The sequence below is a fragment of the Lytechinus variegatus genome, chromosome 6 (genome assembly GCF_018143015.1).
Source record: "Lytechinus variegatus isolate NC3 chromosome 6, Lvar_3.0, whole genome shotgun sequence".
Taxonomy (NCBI): Eukaryota; Metazoa; Echinodermata; class Echinoidea; order Temnopleuroida; family Toxopneustidae; genus Lytechinus; species Lytechinus variegatus.
This window is the reverse complement of record NC_054745.1, coordinates 8,576,666-8,593,337: the sequence shown is the minus strand read 5'-3', so window position 1 is coordinate 8,593,337 and position 16,672 is coordinate 8,576,666. Positions and strand designations below refer to the sequence as shown.

The 16,672-nt window shown below is 37.6% G+C and overlaps 1 protein-coding gene across 4 annotated transcripts; it reads right to left on the bottom strand.

Annotated features, from left to right (window-relative positions):
* Window positions 1-907: 907 nt before the first annotated feature.
* On the bottom strand, window positions 908-16,065 carry LOC121416964. Of its 4 annotated transcripts, none has more exons than XM_041610502.1 (3): window positions 15,793-16,065; window positions 13,634-13,760; window positions 908-3,124 (listed from the first exon to the last, which is right to left on the bottom strand). In XM_041610502.1, the coding sequence occupies exon 3, from the start codon at window positions 2,025-2,027 to the stop codon at window positions 1,035-1,037; it is 993 nt and encodes a 330-aa protein (XP_041466436.1). In that variant the 5' UTR covers window positions 2,028-3,124; window positions 13,634-13,760; window positions 15,793-16,065; the 3' UTR covers window positions 908-1,034. The 4 variants fall into 4 exon arrangements, with proteins under 4 accessions (XP_041466436.1, XP_041466435.1, XP_041466437.1 ...); XM_041610501.1 differs by having other exon boundaries at window positions 13,634-13,741; XM_041610503.1 differs by lacking the exon at window positions 13,634-13,760.
* Window positions 16,066-16,672: the final 607 nt, after the last annotated feature.

The window sequence follows — 16,672 nt, the reverse complement described above, 5'->3', positions numbered from 1 at the left end:
CAAAACTAAATTATCTTACATCGGGTTACAATTCATTTTTTTCATAAATACAGGACACATATATATATATATATCAATTGCAGCACAAATAAATCACATATAGTGGTATTTACAAATTGCCATATATAAGAAGCCCATTTTGCTCTTAAACTTTACAGGTTAAATTTATCAACTAGGTCTTTTTTTTTTTTTTCAGACAAGCGTGTGTAATACAAACGTTGTTATACAAATTAGTAGAGTTGAGTTTAAAAATTCTGGTAATATCAACAGAAACGATGAGCCTACATAAAGTACACTACTTGTTCGTAACATAAATGATATCATTGATATTTTGGTAAACTGCCAATTTGTCCATTGCCAACTCGGCCACTCATCACATGGTTTAACTTCCTTTTAATGGTCAAATGCCATTCCAGTAATCAACATTTCGTCTAACAACCATTTGGTCCAATAATCATTTTGGTCCAATAATTACTTCGTCTAATCACCAGTTCATCTATGGCCGTTTCGTATAATATTTAGTTGGTCTCAAGCCCAATTTCTTTTCACTCATTTCGCTCAATTAAAACTTTTCCAATTAGGCCGAATAGTCCATTGACTAAATGGCTATTGGATCAACTGGTTAATAGACGAAATGGCGAGTGGATGAAATGGCAATTAGACCATGTGAACAGTGGACGAATTGATGATAGTCCAAATGATAGTAGACGAGTTGGTAATTAGACGAATTGGCATTAGACAAATTGGAAAAATGTTGGTCAAACATTTTAACACGTTCCCAATTTTGAGTTAACCTTTCTTTTTCTTTTAATCAAAGGAAGATTCGGTAGGCATATTGTAAATGAAAATTTTAAGCAAATCATGATATTTTAGTCTCAGTTATCTCTACGGTGTCTGGTATTTTGTGATCACTCTGTCACCCTTATTTAATGGGAAATGTATTCTAGCATATGGAATCTTGTACAATTAAGATTAATCATTATTACATTTCGTTGTTTCCAATGACATTAATGCAACACAATATATCAAGTGAATCATTGTTTTACTTCCTGTTGTTCTGGTGTATTCTGGGTAACTTCTTCTTGTCTTGCTAACCATTCCCGTACCAGTCTATCTGGAGAAACCTTAGACTCATTCACCAGCCGGTCCCTGTCCATCACGTACGTGGCTCTGTAGGCCTTTTCATACAGTCCCTCGTAGGAGTCAACTCCTTCCGATAAAAGGCTTATTCTAGAGCCAGTATGCGAGTCTGAAGGCGTAGATACGCGCGCAGACTGAAGCGAGAGGTGACTGGGGCACCTGCAGCTAAAGTTACGATGAATCATGCAGCATTCGTCGATAGTTCCCCCTCGCAAATCAGAACACGATTTGCTCAGTGGGTTATAGGAAGGTGGGTTCAGACCCTTTGAAGAGGTTGGAATTGCCCGAGCTGATCCGGCAGGGCTACGGTCGGCGGTGCGGTCCTTCCGCACGTGTAGACTGCAACAAGCCGAACCAAGATGCTCACCATTTGCATTCGAATCAAGACTTTGCGAAGCGTGGTTGTCGAGCAGAGCGAGAGACGCGGGACGCTGCTTTTGTCGCTTTGGAAGAAGCGTCGGAGTGCCTGGTGCCGATGGGTTATCCTCTTCCGCGCCGGCGTCATTGGTGGTGATTTTCGGTGAGCTAAGATCCAGATTCGCCATTAAGTTAGCACACCCAAGCGAATCGGTGTCTGAAGACGACAGATGCGATAGTGTGGACTGTGAGGTGAACTTCCGGCGCTGACACTGGAACGGCGGACTGGCCCCGTTTACAGAGATGGCGCGCTTCCCGTCCTTGCGAGTCGACGAGGACGGCCCCTTGCTCGAGAAACGCGGATTAAAAGCTCGTTGCCACCCGAAATCGTCCTTCTTCTCCAGCATCGAGTTCACGCAGGCCTTCTCAAGATACCGACTTCTCCTGCAGAATCTTGGCGAACAGTAGACACTCAATCTCTGGTCCTTCAGCGATGTAACACTTGGGGTGCCGTCACGACCTGGAGACATTGTTACATTCAGAAAGCACAGGTCAAAATCCCGTTAGGCAAAGCCTTCCTGATCTTTCTTTCATCAACCACCTTATATATTGCACTGTGTCCTCCTGTTGCTTGATGGGTTTGAATGAAACTTCCAGATTGTTTTTGTCCCTTTCTCTGTTATAATAACTCCGTATCTAGCACTGGTCGTGATACAAGCAGAAATAATTTAATTGTCTTGAAGGAACCATTGTCGTTTGTTTTACTTAACACGTGAAGAATCGCGTTTGCCACATGAAAATGTTTTCCCAGATGATTTTATTTTCTCTTTGTAATCATGAACCTATATTGTCTTTGAGGCAATAGCAGTAATAAATAACGTTCAGCACAGGTTTCATCAGTATCTCCTTTTGGCAAAACAATTCCTCTCGGGGGTAGTTCCTCGATCTCAAAGAATCACTCCCGGATATTCAAACCGGATATTCACTCAACAAGTACTACCTAAAATGCCAAGTGGGAGCTGTTCACCTATCCATCATGATAACATCCTTTAAGTGAGAATCCAAGATCCACCATCACTTGCTACACGTTCCTACTAATATTTTACAAATGTATCTCACTATTTTTTCCCCCAAGGGAGAACAATCAGTCATGCATTTTCCACCTTTTCAAATGGATGAATTTGTCAGTTTCTCAGAGTCAGCGAAATCCCAACCCGGCCATTTTTCAAGGGTGGGACACTGGCTTCCGTAGAAGACGATCACGATGCAAGCGAGTGGTGAATGCATCCGCTGTCTCTAACTCCACTATTGATTCGTTCAATACTCAACTGGCGTAAAACAAACGGAGGGCAAATTCAGTCTAATCAACTCCCTATCGAAGCAGACGTTGGATGACCCTTCTTTATGCGGTCGTCTCCAGTAGGGTTGGAAGCATTACTGGACTGAGTGTGTGTGCGCGCGTGTGTGGCGTTATACGAGTGTGTCTCTGTGTGTGAGCGCAAGCTGGATGCAGGTCGAGATGGATGGAGAGAGCGCGTAATTGCGGCTTGTTTGTTGGAGGGACCTGTTATTGGAGAATTCGCCGGATGTTGAATTGACGATGACGTAGGAGCACTTTATATTGCACCTGAAAGGGTAAAAGATGAACGGATAGATACATTACTTTTCTAAAAATAAAGCTAGGACAATTGACTGAATAAATAGGCAAGTAAGGTTTAGTAAACCATTAGACAGATAAGAAAAAAGGGGGCTATGAAAAAGAGGATGCGGATGGAAGGGGAGATAAGAAGGGAACAAGGGCGTGATAAAAGAGCAAAAAATAGTGGTTAACTTACCATTTTTGTACAAAAAATTGGATACAACTGAAGCAATTCGCAATTTTAAAATATCACGTCCAGTAGCGAGTAAAAATCCCCCTTTTGTTTTGAATATGTTCGTTTCGTGAAAGAAAAACGCGGGTATGAATGCAACACTTTTGTTAGAAATGTCACACCACACTACCATTTAAGTCAGAATTTGGAAGAAATTGTAGACGGCTTACTTTGTCTCATTTTATGTCCTATTATTGATACAAATTCGGTGTTGTTGTTGTTACAATACAACAGACGTTTGTAACATGTATGAACGCTGTTGCATACAAACATAATTATGCTGATATTGATTTTATTTTAGAAAGAAAATTGTGTCCAACGTAATCGGCGTACAGCGATCCTCCAGCAATACGGGAGGGTGTTTTAAGAACATATACTTTTGTTATACCGAGGCATGATTCCATATTGTAAAGCAAACAGATGTACAATTCAACTGCTCGTGTCATTAATAATTTATTAAGCGACCTTTGCTAGCTGGTGATTTAAAATTTCTTTTTCTAATAATGAAAGGAAGGAAGCCGCGGTAAATTTTGTATACGCAAATATGTAGCAAAAGAGTAGAGAAACAGAAGTCGAAAATTAAACGATAGAAAGTAGATTAAATGGGTCATTATTAAAAAAAAAGAAAAAGAAAATAGACCAAGGCCCCGTCTAACAAAGAGTTGCAATTGATCCAATCAATCTCAACTTTATGGAAATCCATCAATGTCCTATTTTTTTCTCCAGGAAATGTGCCCAATGTCCTTTGTAAACAAAAGAAGCATATCGAAATTTCAAGAAAACAATAAATGTCTGAATGTATGAATATGCATCGTATAAAAATATTTATAAAAAACGTGCATAATAGATGTTGATGTTGCTGGCTTTCCATACTTGTGGTTGATTGGATCAATCGGAACTCTTTGTAAGACGGGGCAAAAACTAAAGAGAATAAAATTAATATATTTAATAAATCCTAATCAGGGAGATGCCGTTTAGGCGGGTCGGATGCGGACATTTATTCATGTCACCACTAGATCTAACCCATATAGTCAAGACATCAAAAAATGCATTAAAAAACTAGGTCATAGTCATATGTACACGGGGGCGGATCCAGGATTTATCGAAAGGGGAAGCAAATTTTCCACAGGAAAAAAATGACAAGCTCAAAATAAAAAAAGGGGGAAAAGGGTTTCAACAAAATATTTTTGCAAATTACGTCCACGAAAAAAAATGACAAACCAAAAAAAAACGGTCTTCATTTTCAAATGGGGGGGGGGGGGGCACTTCTGTTTTAACGGCATTACAAGTTTTCATTGTGCCTCTCAAAGGATCTGCCAGTGCATTTACATGTTTTTACTTTTTGAATATGTCGAGTCTTTAGACTTTGGCCATGAAACCATTTCTCACAATATAAACCAGAATTGAATTGAAATAAAAACGGAAAGGAAGAGATGGGCAAATGGTAGAGCATGACGAGATGAAAATGTAACAAATGTGAACGTAGAAACAGAAGATGAAGAGTAAGCGAAATAGAGGAGGGATTTCATTTGGTAATCGGGAAGGAAGCGACTTGGTGAGAAAGAGAAAAAATGGATATAGGGAGATAGAGAGATTGAGGGAGGGGAGGGGGAGAGGAGGGGGTGCTGAAGATTAAGGTAGCTTCTTATTGGTTGAAGAGAGGGAGATAAAGTTCCAAAACCATTTTGCCGAAAGAGAAAGAGAAACAGAGAGGGGTGAAGATGATCAAGATTTAAATCATCTTTCCATGGTTGTAATGATAACAGAGAAAAGAAAGAGAGATATTTAAGACTGACATAAATTTTCCCTTGCAGGAGAGCGAGAAATGGGGGGGGGGGGTGGTAGGAGTTGAAATCAATTTCCCGGAGAGATAGAGGGAGAGAGACATGATGAACGTTGAAATCAATTTTCCTCAGCTGAGTGGGAGAGTAAAAAATCGATGCTGCAGTTTGCAAAGGGCAATGGGTAGTCTGGTCCCCGCCAGTACACAGGGTATCCTCAAATTAACATAACCCTCAGGAGATAAATAACTTGTGGGTTTTCTCTTTGCAGAATTACCAAAATGGCAAAGCTCTAATGCCTAGCAAGTTTTGCGAAATCGAATCCGTACTTCTATTTTAAAGCTGTCGTCTTAAAGGGGAATCAGTTTTGCCCGAGATTATCCTTATTTTCTTATTATCGGTATGGATAAAAAAAAATTAAACGAGACGATATGCTGTGATTTCACACACATTTGCGCACGCACTCTCACACCTTATCTTTGCATATGTATAAGGTCGGGAGGTTCATATCTTACCAAGATCTCGCCATGAATGCTTCTTGACTTCATTTGGTACGAACCAATTTGAACCAAACACCCATGATGTATATACAATTTAGACTGATTTAATCAAGGTTAGCGATTACGAAAGGTCTTTAACAACATAAAATATAATAAAGAAAAATTTAAAACGGATCAAATTTCCTTTGTTCCATTGTTTGTTTCCATCGTTATATTAGTATGCCACTAATCAATGAAGTTTTGAAATGATGACCTTGCGTTTGTTCGCTTATCTTGGTATCTTTTTCTCCTTTACACCCCCCCCCCCCCTTCTCTCTCTCTCTCTTGGTCTTTTACGCTACCTATATCCGTATCTTCTGCAGTTATAGGTGTTCAAATGAAAATTTCTGGCTTCAAATACGTTGTGCACCCATTTTTTTTTACCCATTTGCCACTTAATACAGCGCAAGATTACTATCGAAAGGATTTAATTTAAGGTGAAAACTTGAGCCTTTGTCTCCGAGTGTATAATGTGTTTTTCTGTTTGGCTACCATGATGTAATGGGGTTTTCCCTTCCATCGCTGGTCCGAGTTATAAATCCGAGGTCTTCCACGTAGTGAAAGCTTCCGGTATTTAAATGACACAGGCTGATCATCGGTGTAGATAATCCGGTTACACTTCGTAATTCCGAAGGTTCTTTATATCGAAGGTTCGTAATTCCGAAACACGCAATTTGCCTATACCTCGATGTTCGTTGATCCGAAAACGAAAAAGGGTTCGTTAATCCGAACATTTGTGGCGTTATTCCGAAGGTTCATTTATCCAAAAAGGAAATGAGAGTCGTAATTCCGAAGGTTCGTTCGTCCGAAAACGAAATGAGGTTCGTAATTCCGAAGGTTCGTTAATCCGAAAATGAAATGAGGTTCGTTTGTCCGAAAACGAAATGAACAACGAACGACATTTCGTTTTCGAATAAACGAACCTTCGGAACAACGAACCTTATTTCGCTTTCGGATCAACGTACCTTCGGAACAACGAACCTCATTTCGTTTTCGGATTGTCGAACTTTCGGAACAACGAACCTTATTTCGCTTTCGGATTAACGAACCTTAGGAATATACGAACCTTCGGAATAACGAAGCTTCGGAATTACGAATGTATACAGATAATTCAATGGATGCCGCCTACTGCATTTCCAAAAGTCACTCGCCATGTTTCATGTTTTAGCTCATACTGTTTTGGACAAACAATTTAGGTCAGTAAAAAAAAAAAAATACGATGCATGTCTTCATGTTCGTGACAATTTCATCTGCTTCATACAAAGAAACCTCACAAAACAAGTTTGATTATAAATTAAAGTAAACCAAATTAAACCTTAGAAATATATTCTTTTTTAAATTAATGAAAATATTTTGAAAGGTTTAATTTTCTACAGTCTACAATGAATAATTGTAGTTTTAGATTTATCTAGCACTTTCATTTCGAAAGCTAGTAACCATATAAGAACATAATACTTAACAACATTTGGGGGCGTCGTGGTCTAGTGGTTAATCTGAAGGACGTGGTCTCGATCCCAAGCCATGGTGTGCTTTCTTTCAGCAAGAAATTTACCCAGATTATTTATGTTAACAGTATTATCATAATCTTTTTTTTTTAGGGGGGATACTTTTCTTTACTAAATTCATAATGTTTTATGAAGATTCGTCTCGAATTCTATCATTTTGTCATGATGTAATGGGAAGTGTTATACAATTTACTTTTTAAAGATAAATTCCAGTTTTGGTAACTATCTCAAAATGACTTTTTACAGAATCTAATACAATGATTACCAAAGTGTTTGTTTGTATGAATAAAAAAATATGTGCCAAATGATTATGGAAGAAATTGTGTAATTGCTGAGAAATAAGCAAAATAAGCGCAATTCGGTCACTTCCGTCGGGTCTTTAGTCCAGCAATAATATTACACTGTCCCACGTGTGCCTATCTGTGTTGGTGATCTTCAGTGTGAACGTTTTTCAGCGTAGATTTCAAGATTTCACAAAGTTCAGTTTATGTAACTGTACCAGATCTAGATCCTCGATGATATTCTGACAATTAAGCCTGGTTTTACAGACTTTCTCATGAAATCAGTGTTTACTGCAACTACTGGCATTTCTCTTTAAAGTAATAGAGCCTAATGATGTTAAGGTTAGACATAACTTAGAATTAAGTTTCGTTTTTCTTAAAAATAATGTTCAGCATACAGATGTTTTCCATCAAGCTATTGATTTTGCGTGTGTGTGTGTGATTTCTGCTAAAACTAAAATAAAATGTAAAAAATACACAGCCGTAGTTTCCGTATGAAAAAAAATCTTGATATGTTACTGAAAATGTATCTAGTGAAAAAAATAATAATAGTCATAAATATTTCTTTTCGCTCGAGAAAATGTTGGCGATCTTTCAATTCTGATTTTATTAGGCAGCTACAGATATACAAATGGGCAAACATGGGGTTTATAATTGTACCTTCTGTCAGTGGCGGACCATGACCCGGAGGAGACAAAGCATTGAAGGGGCACTGTATTGTTTGTGAACAATGCTGTGCCCCTCCAATGCTTTGTCTCCTCCGGGTCCAGGTCTGCCATTGTCTTCTGTAATTTGTAACATGAAAAAGATAAAAGCAAAGAAGAAAAAAAAACGTGGATGATACATGAATCCTTGTTCCCATTTCAGTAGACAAAATTGTTGACAAGTACATTATCAAATTTCCTTTAATAACCTTGGGGGAAAAAACATGACAAATAAGACTCGCTATCTCTTTCTTTTTCCTGGTTGTTATAGAGCAAAACTCCTTTTATTACAACAGCTCCCTTCGGTATTCCGTGCAGCGATCGAAGCCGCCGGTTTTCCCTGTAAACGGGGATCGATTCTTAATTCCCACAGTTCCCCAGAGATGAAAGGATGTATTCTTATGATGCAACCGCTACAGGCAAAATGCATCAGCTTTATGAAACAAGTTAAACAGAATCAACTTGCATCCAAGGGAGAAATTCGTGAAAACTTAAGTCACTGGTTGTCACATTTTTATTGTGCTCTCAGCCAGTTAGATGCAAGTGTTGCACTAGCTTTGAGTAGCGAGTAAAACCCCCCTGTGTTTTGACAAAGTGCGTTTCGTGAAATCCTCTCTAGTAGCCAAAACGAGATTCATATAGACCCAATGAGCTAGACCCTATTTCTATGAAACATCAAATCTGATATTTTTTATTTCGGTATAAACGTAAAAGTAAATGCTGAATAAGTCTTTGCAGCAAAAAAAATCATTAGAAAGTTTTTAAAATCAAGGTTATGTACAACCATATCGTATATATATCTAGTTCTGGTACGTGAAAATAAACTTATGTTTGTAAAAATTATGAAATCTTAGCTAAGAAACAGATAATTCCGATAATAACTAACACGACAAGTCATAATGAAGGATAGTGTATTAATATTGCTTGGAAAAAATACTCGACATTTTCTGAAATTCCGTGCTTATTATGCTAATTTCTCAGCAATTACAGTCATTTGGTACCCATTATAATTACAAACACTTGGGTGGTAATTTTATTGGATTCTATTCGAACTCATTTGAGATTACAATAACTATATCCTTAACGACTTATCTCAATGAGAATGACCATTAATTACCATTTAAACAAGTTACCATTTAAACCATTTAAACAAGTTTCATGCACAACTACGATCTGGGGCAACACATCCTTTCTTTTCAAATTAAAAGATAAATGCCAGTTGTGATAACGATCTCAAAATGACTTTTTACAGAATCCAATATAATGACCACCCAAGTGTCTGTTTGTATGGATAAGAAATATGTGCCGTATGATTTTTTTTTTGAAGAAATTGTTTAATTGCTGAGAAACAAGCAAAATAAACGTGGATTCGGGCACTTCCGTCGGGTCTTTATTCTAGCAATAATATACTGTCCATCGTGTGCCTATCTGTGTTGACGATCTTCAGTGTGATCGTTTTCAGCTTAGATTTGATGATTTCACAAAGTTCATTTGATGTAAATGTACCAGATCTAGATCCACGACGAAATACATGTAGTAAAACCTGACCTTGGTTTTACAGACTTTCTCACGAAATCAGCGTTTTACTGCAACTACTTTTATTTTGCTTAAATGTGAAATTATGTTAACGGAATAAGACTCATCTGGAGTATAGGACCGAATTGCTTCCCCACACACAACAATTCCACACTCTGTCCGATTATCTGTATTCAAGGGCTCTATATCTATAAATGTGCCAGAATCCCCAATGAGCCATGGTTTTCATCACTTATTATTTATGTATACTGCTTATTGCGACTTAGCCCATTACGGTATACCGCTTCAGAAATGCTGAGTGCTTTTTGCTTCAAGTAATATATCACTTCGGTTTGACAGTCTCACTTAAAGGGAAAGTTGACCCTGACAAAAATTTATTATAGAAATAGCAGACAAAATAAAAAAAATATTGCTGAAAGTTTGATCAAAAGAGAAGGAAAAAGTCATTAGGATTTTGAATACATGTATCTGATTTGTGAGCAGTTTATTCTCCATGCACACATTGTATGGTAATAAAAAATCAATGAAATTTGATTTTCTCAGGAAATAATAATAAAAATTACCGTACCTTCAGTTTATCCATAAACAAATCATTCCACACCCGCTTCTAAAAAGAAAGCAAAAATAAGTCATTGCGAACCAATGAAAATGTGAAATTCATTCACTTTATTTTACATAATATATGGGGCAGCTGCTCATTTATGACGTCACAAATCAAAACCTTGAAATTCCCATAACTTTCTAAATCTTTAATGGATTTTCCTCAAACATTCATATATTTTGTATTGTCTTTTTATTTCTTTACAACAAACTTATCTTCAGGGTGAACTTCCCCTTTAAAGGAAAAATACGTCAACCCTGATAGCGATGGCCTCCCGGCAAGCTGGCCCGAGTTATATCTCAGACCATTGCTCTATACGGCTGTCTTACGGCGAGTCGAAAACAACCACCATTTCATCCATATTTATTTAAACCACCTATATGTAACTCACTGGAGGATAAGGGGGGAGGGGGGCACAGCCGGCCCGTGCCCCCCCCCCTGAGAAGCAAATTGAAAATTTATAATGTAAGAATTACATTAAAACAAATGTGTCCCCTCCCCCTTGTTTGTTGAAAGTGAAGGCCTTTTTGTTTTTTTGCTTGTCATTTTTTTTTACTTTTTTTTTGCTTGTCAAATTTATTCTCCGAAAAATGTGCCCCCCCCTTTGGAAAATTCTAAATCCGCCCCTAATGTACATGGTACACAAAAAAGTATAAAATTGCTGTTTTCGAACCACCGACCGTCGTAGAGCAATTAAAGGTGACTGAAGTACTCTGCGCAACTTTTTGTTCGACTAGTGAGCTTTTCGTGAGAGATTAACGGACAAGTCATCCCCAGCAAAATGAATAAAAAGAGAAACAAATAACAATTTCGCTTAATTCAGCAAAACAGTTATCATGGTTACATGCACATCTTGGTCTGTATGCAAATGAGGGGACTTCAGCAACTCACTATTTATTTTGTTTTTATTTATATAGAATATGAAATGTTCCATTATTTATCCTCATCGCGTGAAAGGATTTGTCTTTGAAACACTGCCGTGGCAACCAACAATCTGCCAACTGCGTGAGAAATATCCAAAATTGTTAAAATGTCAGAACCGTCAGAAAAAGTAATTAAAACAGAATAATACTACTACTAATAATAATATATTTACCCAGGGTAGCCACTTCAGTTTCGAAAACTGTTCTATATACCAGCGGGTCCTGCTTATTTCCCGAGGCTTTAGCTGAGCTGCCGAGGTGCTGAAGCATTCAAGGAATTTCTTCCTACTGGGTACCCATTCACATCCCCTGGGTTGAGTGCAGCACAATGCGGATGGGTTTCTTGCTGGAGGAAATTACGCCATGGCTGGGATTCGAACCCACGACCCTCTGTTTCAAAGTCAGAAGACTAATACACCAATGACCCCTTAACAAGCGACAACAAAATCTCCCCCCCCCCGAAAGGATACGATTTTTCTCCGTCATAAATACATAAAAGCAAACGAAGGAAATAAAGGGATATATGCACCCCTACAACCCCACTAACCACTACGCTCCCCTCACTCTAGATCCTGCATCTTCTGATTCCTTCTTGGGTAATTTATGACCAGTAATCGTGACAGCATCTCCATTAACGAGTCAGAATTCGTCATTATTAGTGCATTAAACAGAGTGCATATTGGCTTCCGCTCGGATCCGGAAATGCCCCAGCTTAAACCGTATTCTCAAGATGTTTTTTTTTTCTTGAAACGGCAAAAAAAATGTTAACGGTTGTTTATATTGAGGTACCGTTCTGTGAGCTACCGGTAATGTATTTCATTGCAAAATGCAGCTTCTACGATCTTGTAATTCGAGTTGATAGCAGGGTGAAATAGATAAGTAATTATGAATTATCATGATAATGCAATTCCCATTGTACCCATCTCTACCCCGCTCTCCCTGTCTTTCTTCCCTTTCTCACACACACGTGCCCTCACGCTCAAATTGAAAACCTGAAACACACACACACTTAGTCGAAAATCATTTCACCTCTCTCCCCCTCTCTCCCTTTCTGTTTTTGTCTCTCCCTCCCTGTCAGTTCTGTTTTTGTGTTTTTGTGTCTCTATCCCCCTGCTTTACTCCAAACTCCCTGGTTTGATAACTATCTAGTTCTTTATTTTAATGCATCTTTGCGCTCTTCTTTTTTTTTAGAAGAGAAGGGATGAAACACCTACAAAGTCACTGAGTAAAGTAGCCAATATTAATTTTCAAGTCCCAATTGAATACCGGATCGCTTGTTTGAGTCAGAGCTTTAGATATTCAGTTGGGAGTGTGTTCACGTTTGCAATAAAGAAGGGAATATAATTTTTAGTCTGCATACTTAAGGTGAATACATTCAAACTGAATTTAATGAACTAATATTCCGGCTGTTCAAAGTGAATCGAACGAAATTTGATTTTACTTTTTATTTTTTTTAAATAATAATATAATAATAATAATGGTCTCTATTGGTACTCAAAAAGCATTCGTTGCAGCCAAAGGCTGAATTACAAATGCTAGTACAAGGTAAAAAATATGACACATAAATTGACAAAAAAACGCAAATATACAAACAAGGTATATATCATGTATAGATAAAATAAATAAATAGATAGATAAATAAATAAATAAATAAAACAGCAAGTCAATACAGAATACATAGTGACCTCCGTTCGGCCTTGCAAAAGTAGCAGGAAACATAAATGAGTGAAGATATGGAATTAAGTTGGTAAAAAATCAATAAGTATTTAACACGTGTGAAACGGAAACATTAAGAACAGGGGAAAAGAAATGCGTAACAATTGGGAAAATCATTGAGTAGCATTGTGTATTATTGGATTATAAAGAGAACGATAAATCGGTGTAATTGAACATATTGAATATGTTGTATTTCATTAGAAGCAAAGCCGTAATTAAAAATGAATCAAAGTAATATTCTAATCATGCTTATACAGAACCTCAATTCTAAACAAAAATACTTATCTTTTACCTACAATTTCAGGGCCGTCACCAGCTTTTTTCTAGGGGGGTGCTTTTTATGAAAAAAACACAAAAACACAAAAACAACGTATTAACTCAATTTCATGCAGTTATATAGCCCGCCGGCCAGATCTTTTTCAAAAGAGCCCTCAAGTATCCCTACCCTCCCCCCCTCTGGTTGTTTGTTTGTTTGTTTTTTATTTATTTATTTATTTTATTATTTTTTTTGGGGGGTTCTGAAGGGGGGTGCGTTCGCACCCTCCGCACCCCCCTGGCGACGGCCCTGAATTTTGTTTCATTTCGCTGTAAAAAAATAAATAGAGACAATATGAACAATTCTCATGAGCGCCAGAATAACAACCACCTGAAAAAAAATAATTAAACAAAATTCAATTACCTCTTAGTTCTGGCCACATCAACTTAAGCGACGCGGTAGTTTTCCACTAAGAAGCTCTTCTATTCTTCAAAAATACCGTCACACGTGACGAGTGCCTGCAACAAGTTTCTGGAAAGTCAATGAAATGCTGTTAGGGTTTAATCACTGAAAAGTCCACATGTATCCATTCAGTCTGGCCAAGCGTTAAATCAATTAATTGTAGTTTAAAGGATTGTGTTCGCCGGCGTGGCGCTTTCGTTGAGCGGCAGTGAAGATATGCTAACCACCGGACGATAGTTCACTTTCTTCGTTTGATATGAACTCACTATTGCACGCAAGTATTCATGCACTCCCCGTCCCCGTAGACCGAGGCCGAACGCACAGAATGCTCATACAATACACTGCTCACTTTATCAATGTGTTTATGCGTGTGTATGGAGGTATAACATGTGTGTTAGTCATAGGCTTCGGCATTTTCGTGTACGTGTTGCATAGGAGCACGCAGGCATAATGATATTGGTAATGACCATGCTGTCTGTGTATGCGAGTGTATGAAATGTCTGTAGGCCTACTGTCATGACTCTCATTACAAGAATGCGATGCAGGTGTGGGCAATTTTACATTGCTATTGTGGGAATGCCATCCGGTTTTTATGGCAGCTGTATATAATGTGCACGTGACTACTTTTCTCGAGTCCCATTGGACGGTGGCATTGGACAGTGAATTTGGACGGTTGAATTTAGCGCATATTAGTTTTAAGTATTATGCTCTTATGAAATCTAACATTATGACGAATTTTTGCACCGCGACTCAGAACGATTTCAAAAACATAGAACATGTATTGTCCAATGTCCTTCGTGACAAAGAGAAACCAAGGAATCTTTGTCGAAAATTTGTGAATCGAAACAGCAGATTCATCCTGGACTCTGCACTAACGACCTTTTTTTCATTTTTTTGTCAGCTCCGAATCTTAGCACGAAACTGCTCTACCGGTTCACCAATTTTCGACAAAGACCTCTCTACTGTTCATTGTCATTTGAATGGGCACTGTAAATACATTTGCTGTGTTCTCGCATTAGTTCTGCGTTGATTTACGAAACTCCCTTCTATATATCATGTATATATTATTGCTATTGAATAAACGTATAATGATACGCGACCATGAAGACTCCAATCTGTTAATATATTTTATGAATTTATATATAAATGTTAAATTGTGCTTTATAAATAGTATAAATAAATAAATGTAAAATAAAGGTTTTGTACTAGGAGGTCTTCATTTGATAATAGTAATAAATGTAAGAAACAAACATGCAGAGGTATGGCAATACAAGCGTGAGCTTTAGGCATTGTCACACCTTTCACAACATAAAGCACATAGAGGAAAATACTACGAAAGTTAAACTAGTTAATTATACTGACTATGACTAGAAAAAATAATGAATCATTGTTTCATAATAAAATTTCAATAATAAAAAATATGTATATTTACGAAATGTATATGAGGCCCAATTACTAGAAATTAAAATAGTATTCAAGCACTAAAGATATATACAACAAACAGTTGGTTTTGCGAGAGAATTATATTCCCTCGTCGCTTTGTCGTGTGGGAAACGAGGGTAAATGGGTAATTTCAAGTTCAGTGTTGACCTTTTGGTGTTGGTGTTAGGTCAACACCGAACATAGAATGAATATGCTTCTGAAAAGTCACTCACTGGTTGTTGAGATGTCAATAATGTGATCTGGACCAGTTCTACAAACTCAGAATAAATTTTGGAGCTAGGGGAAGCAATCCAAATTCCAACACTTACACCAACACCGGACTTGAAATCACCCAATGTGACTGTATTGCGAGCTACAAAAATAATGTTTTTTGTTTCAATTCAATTCAATTCATTTATTTGACATCCTTTCAAAATATACAAACATATGTAAAAGTATAATATAATACAACCTGAAAAGAGTAAAAGAATTAAAGTCACAGGATATAAGCAATAAAAATGGTAGAAATATACAAGAAATGAAAAGAAAATGTAGCGGATGTATAAGTCAGAAAGGCCATTGGCATGTCAAAGCCGACTCCCTTGATTACTACATTACGGCACGATTCAAAACGCAAAGTGAATAGTGGCAAAAAAAATAATAACAGACACGAACAATATGTATTAATATACACTTACCTTTATCTGTATAGGCCTACATCAAACGAAGAATAGATTCTTTCTTCAATGTGTGACGATTTCTCTGGTGGCTCAGAAGATATACTGTCTCACTTGATAAGCTGTCTGTGATTTCCTTACACATTCACAATTTGAGATGGAAACCTGAGAAAGGGTCATGGATAGAAAGCAATCCCTTTTTTCTACCAATGTGACAGTTTCGATAATGCCAGGCCTACTAATGCCTTTTAAAATATCCCGTTTCACTTGTCTGCAACTTCACTTACATTTGCAGTGTAAGGGGGAAATCCGAGAAGGGTTTTTTGTACATGTATTTACATTCGCGAGGCCAGACGTGGTTTCCAGGAGTTAAATGTTTATATTTGCATTTCCTTGTAATCTCTTTGTTCAATAATTCGGTATTGACGTAAACTGGTCCATTAAGTGAGTTGGGATCATCCCCGCTCCCGATATGCAAACAAAAGTTGGAGCCTTCATGGAATCAGAAGTACAATCCAATATAAACAGTATTGCGTATTACTCTAAAAAAGATTTACACAGTATAGGGTAAAATGGGAACATGCATGTTGGTTGGGTAAAAAGATATTTTGTAAATTTTACGCAATGTTGGGTTGAAATAGCCCAATACGGGGTAAAAATTGTACCCAGGAAACATGCATGTTCCCTTCCCACCATATATTGGGTAAAATTTTACTCAGTGTTTTTAGAGTGTTTCTTTTTGCAAGGTAATCTGTCTCTCAATGTCGACTTTTCAGATATGATGTCATTTGTATCGGATGTTTGCTTCCATATGTCATGACATTGCGCTAGTTGACGATTTTATTGAATTACGACAAACGTGCTCAGCTCTCGGCCTCGTACTTTCCTCTCTTTTATCTCT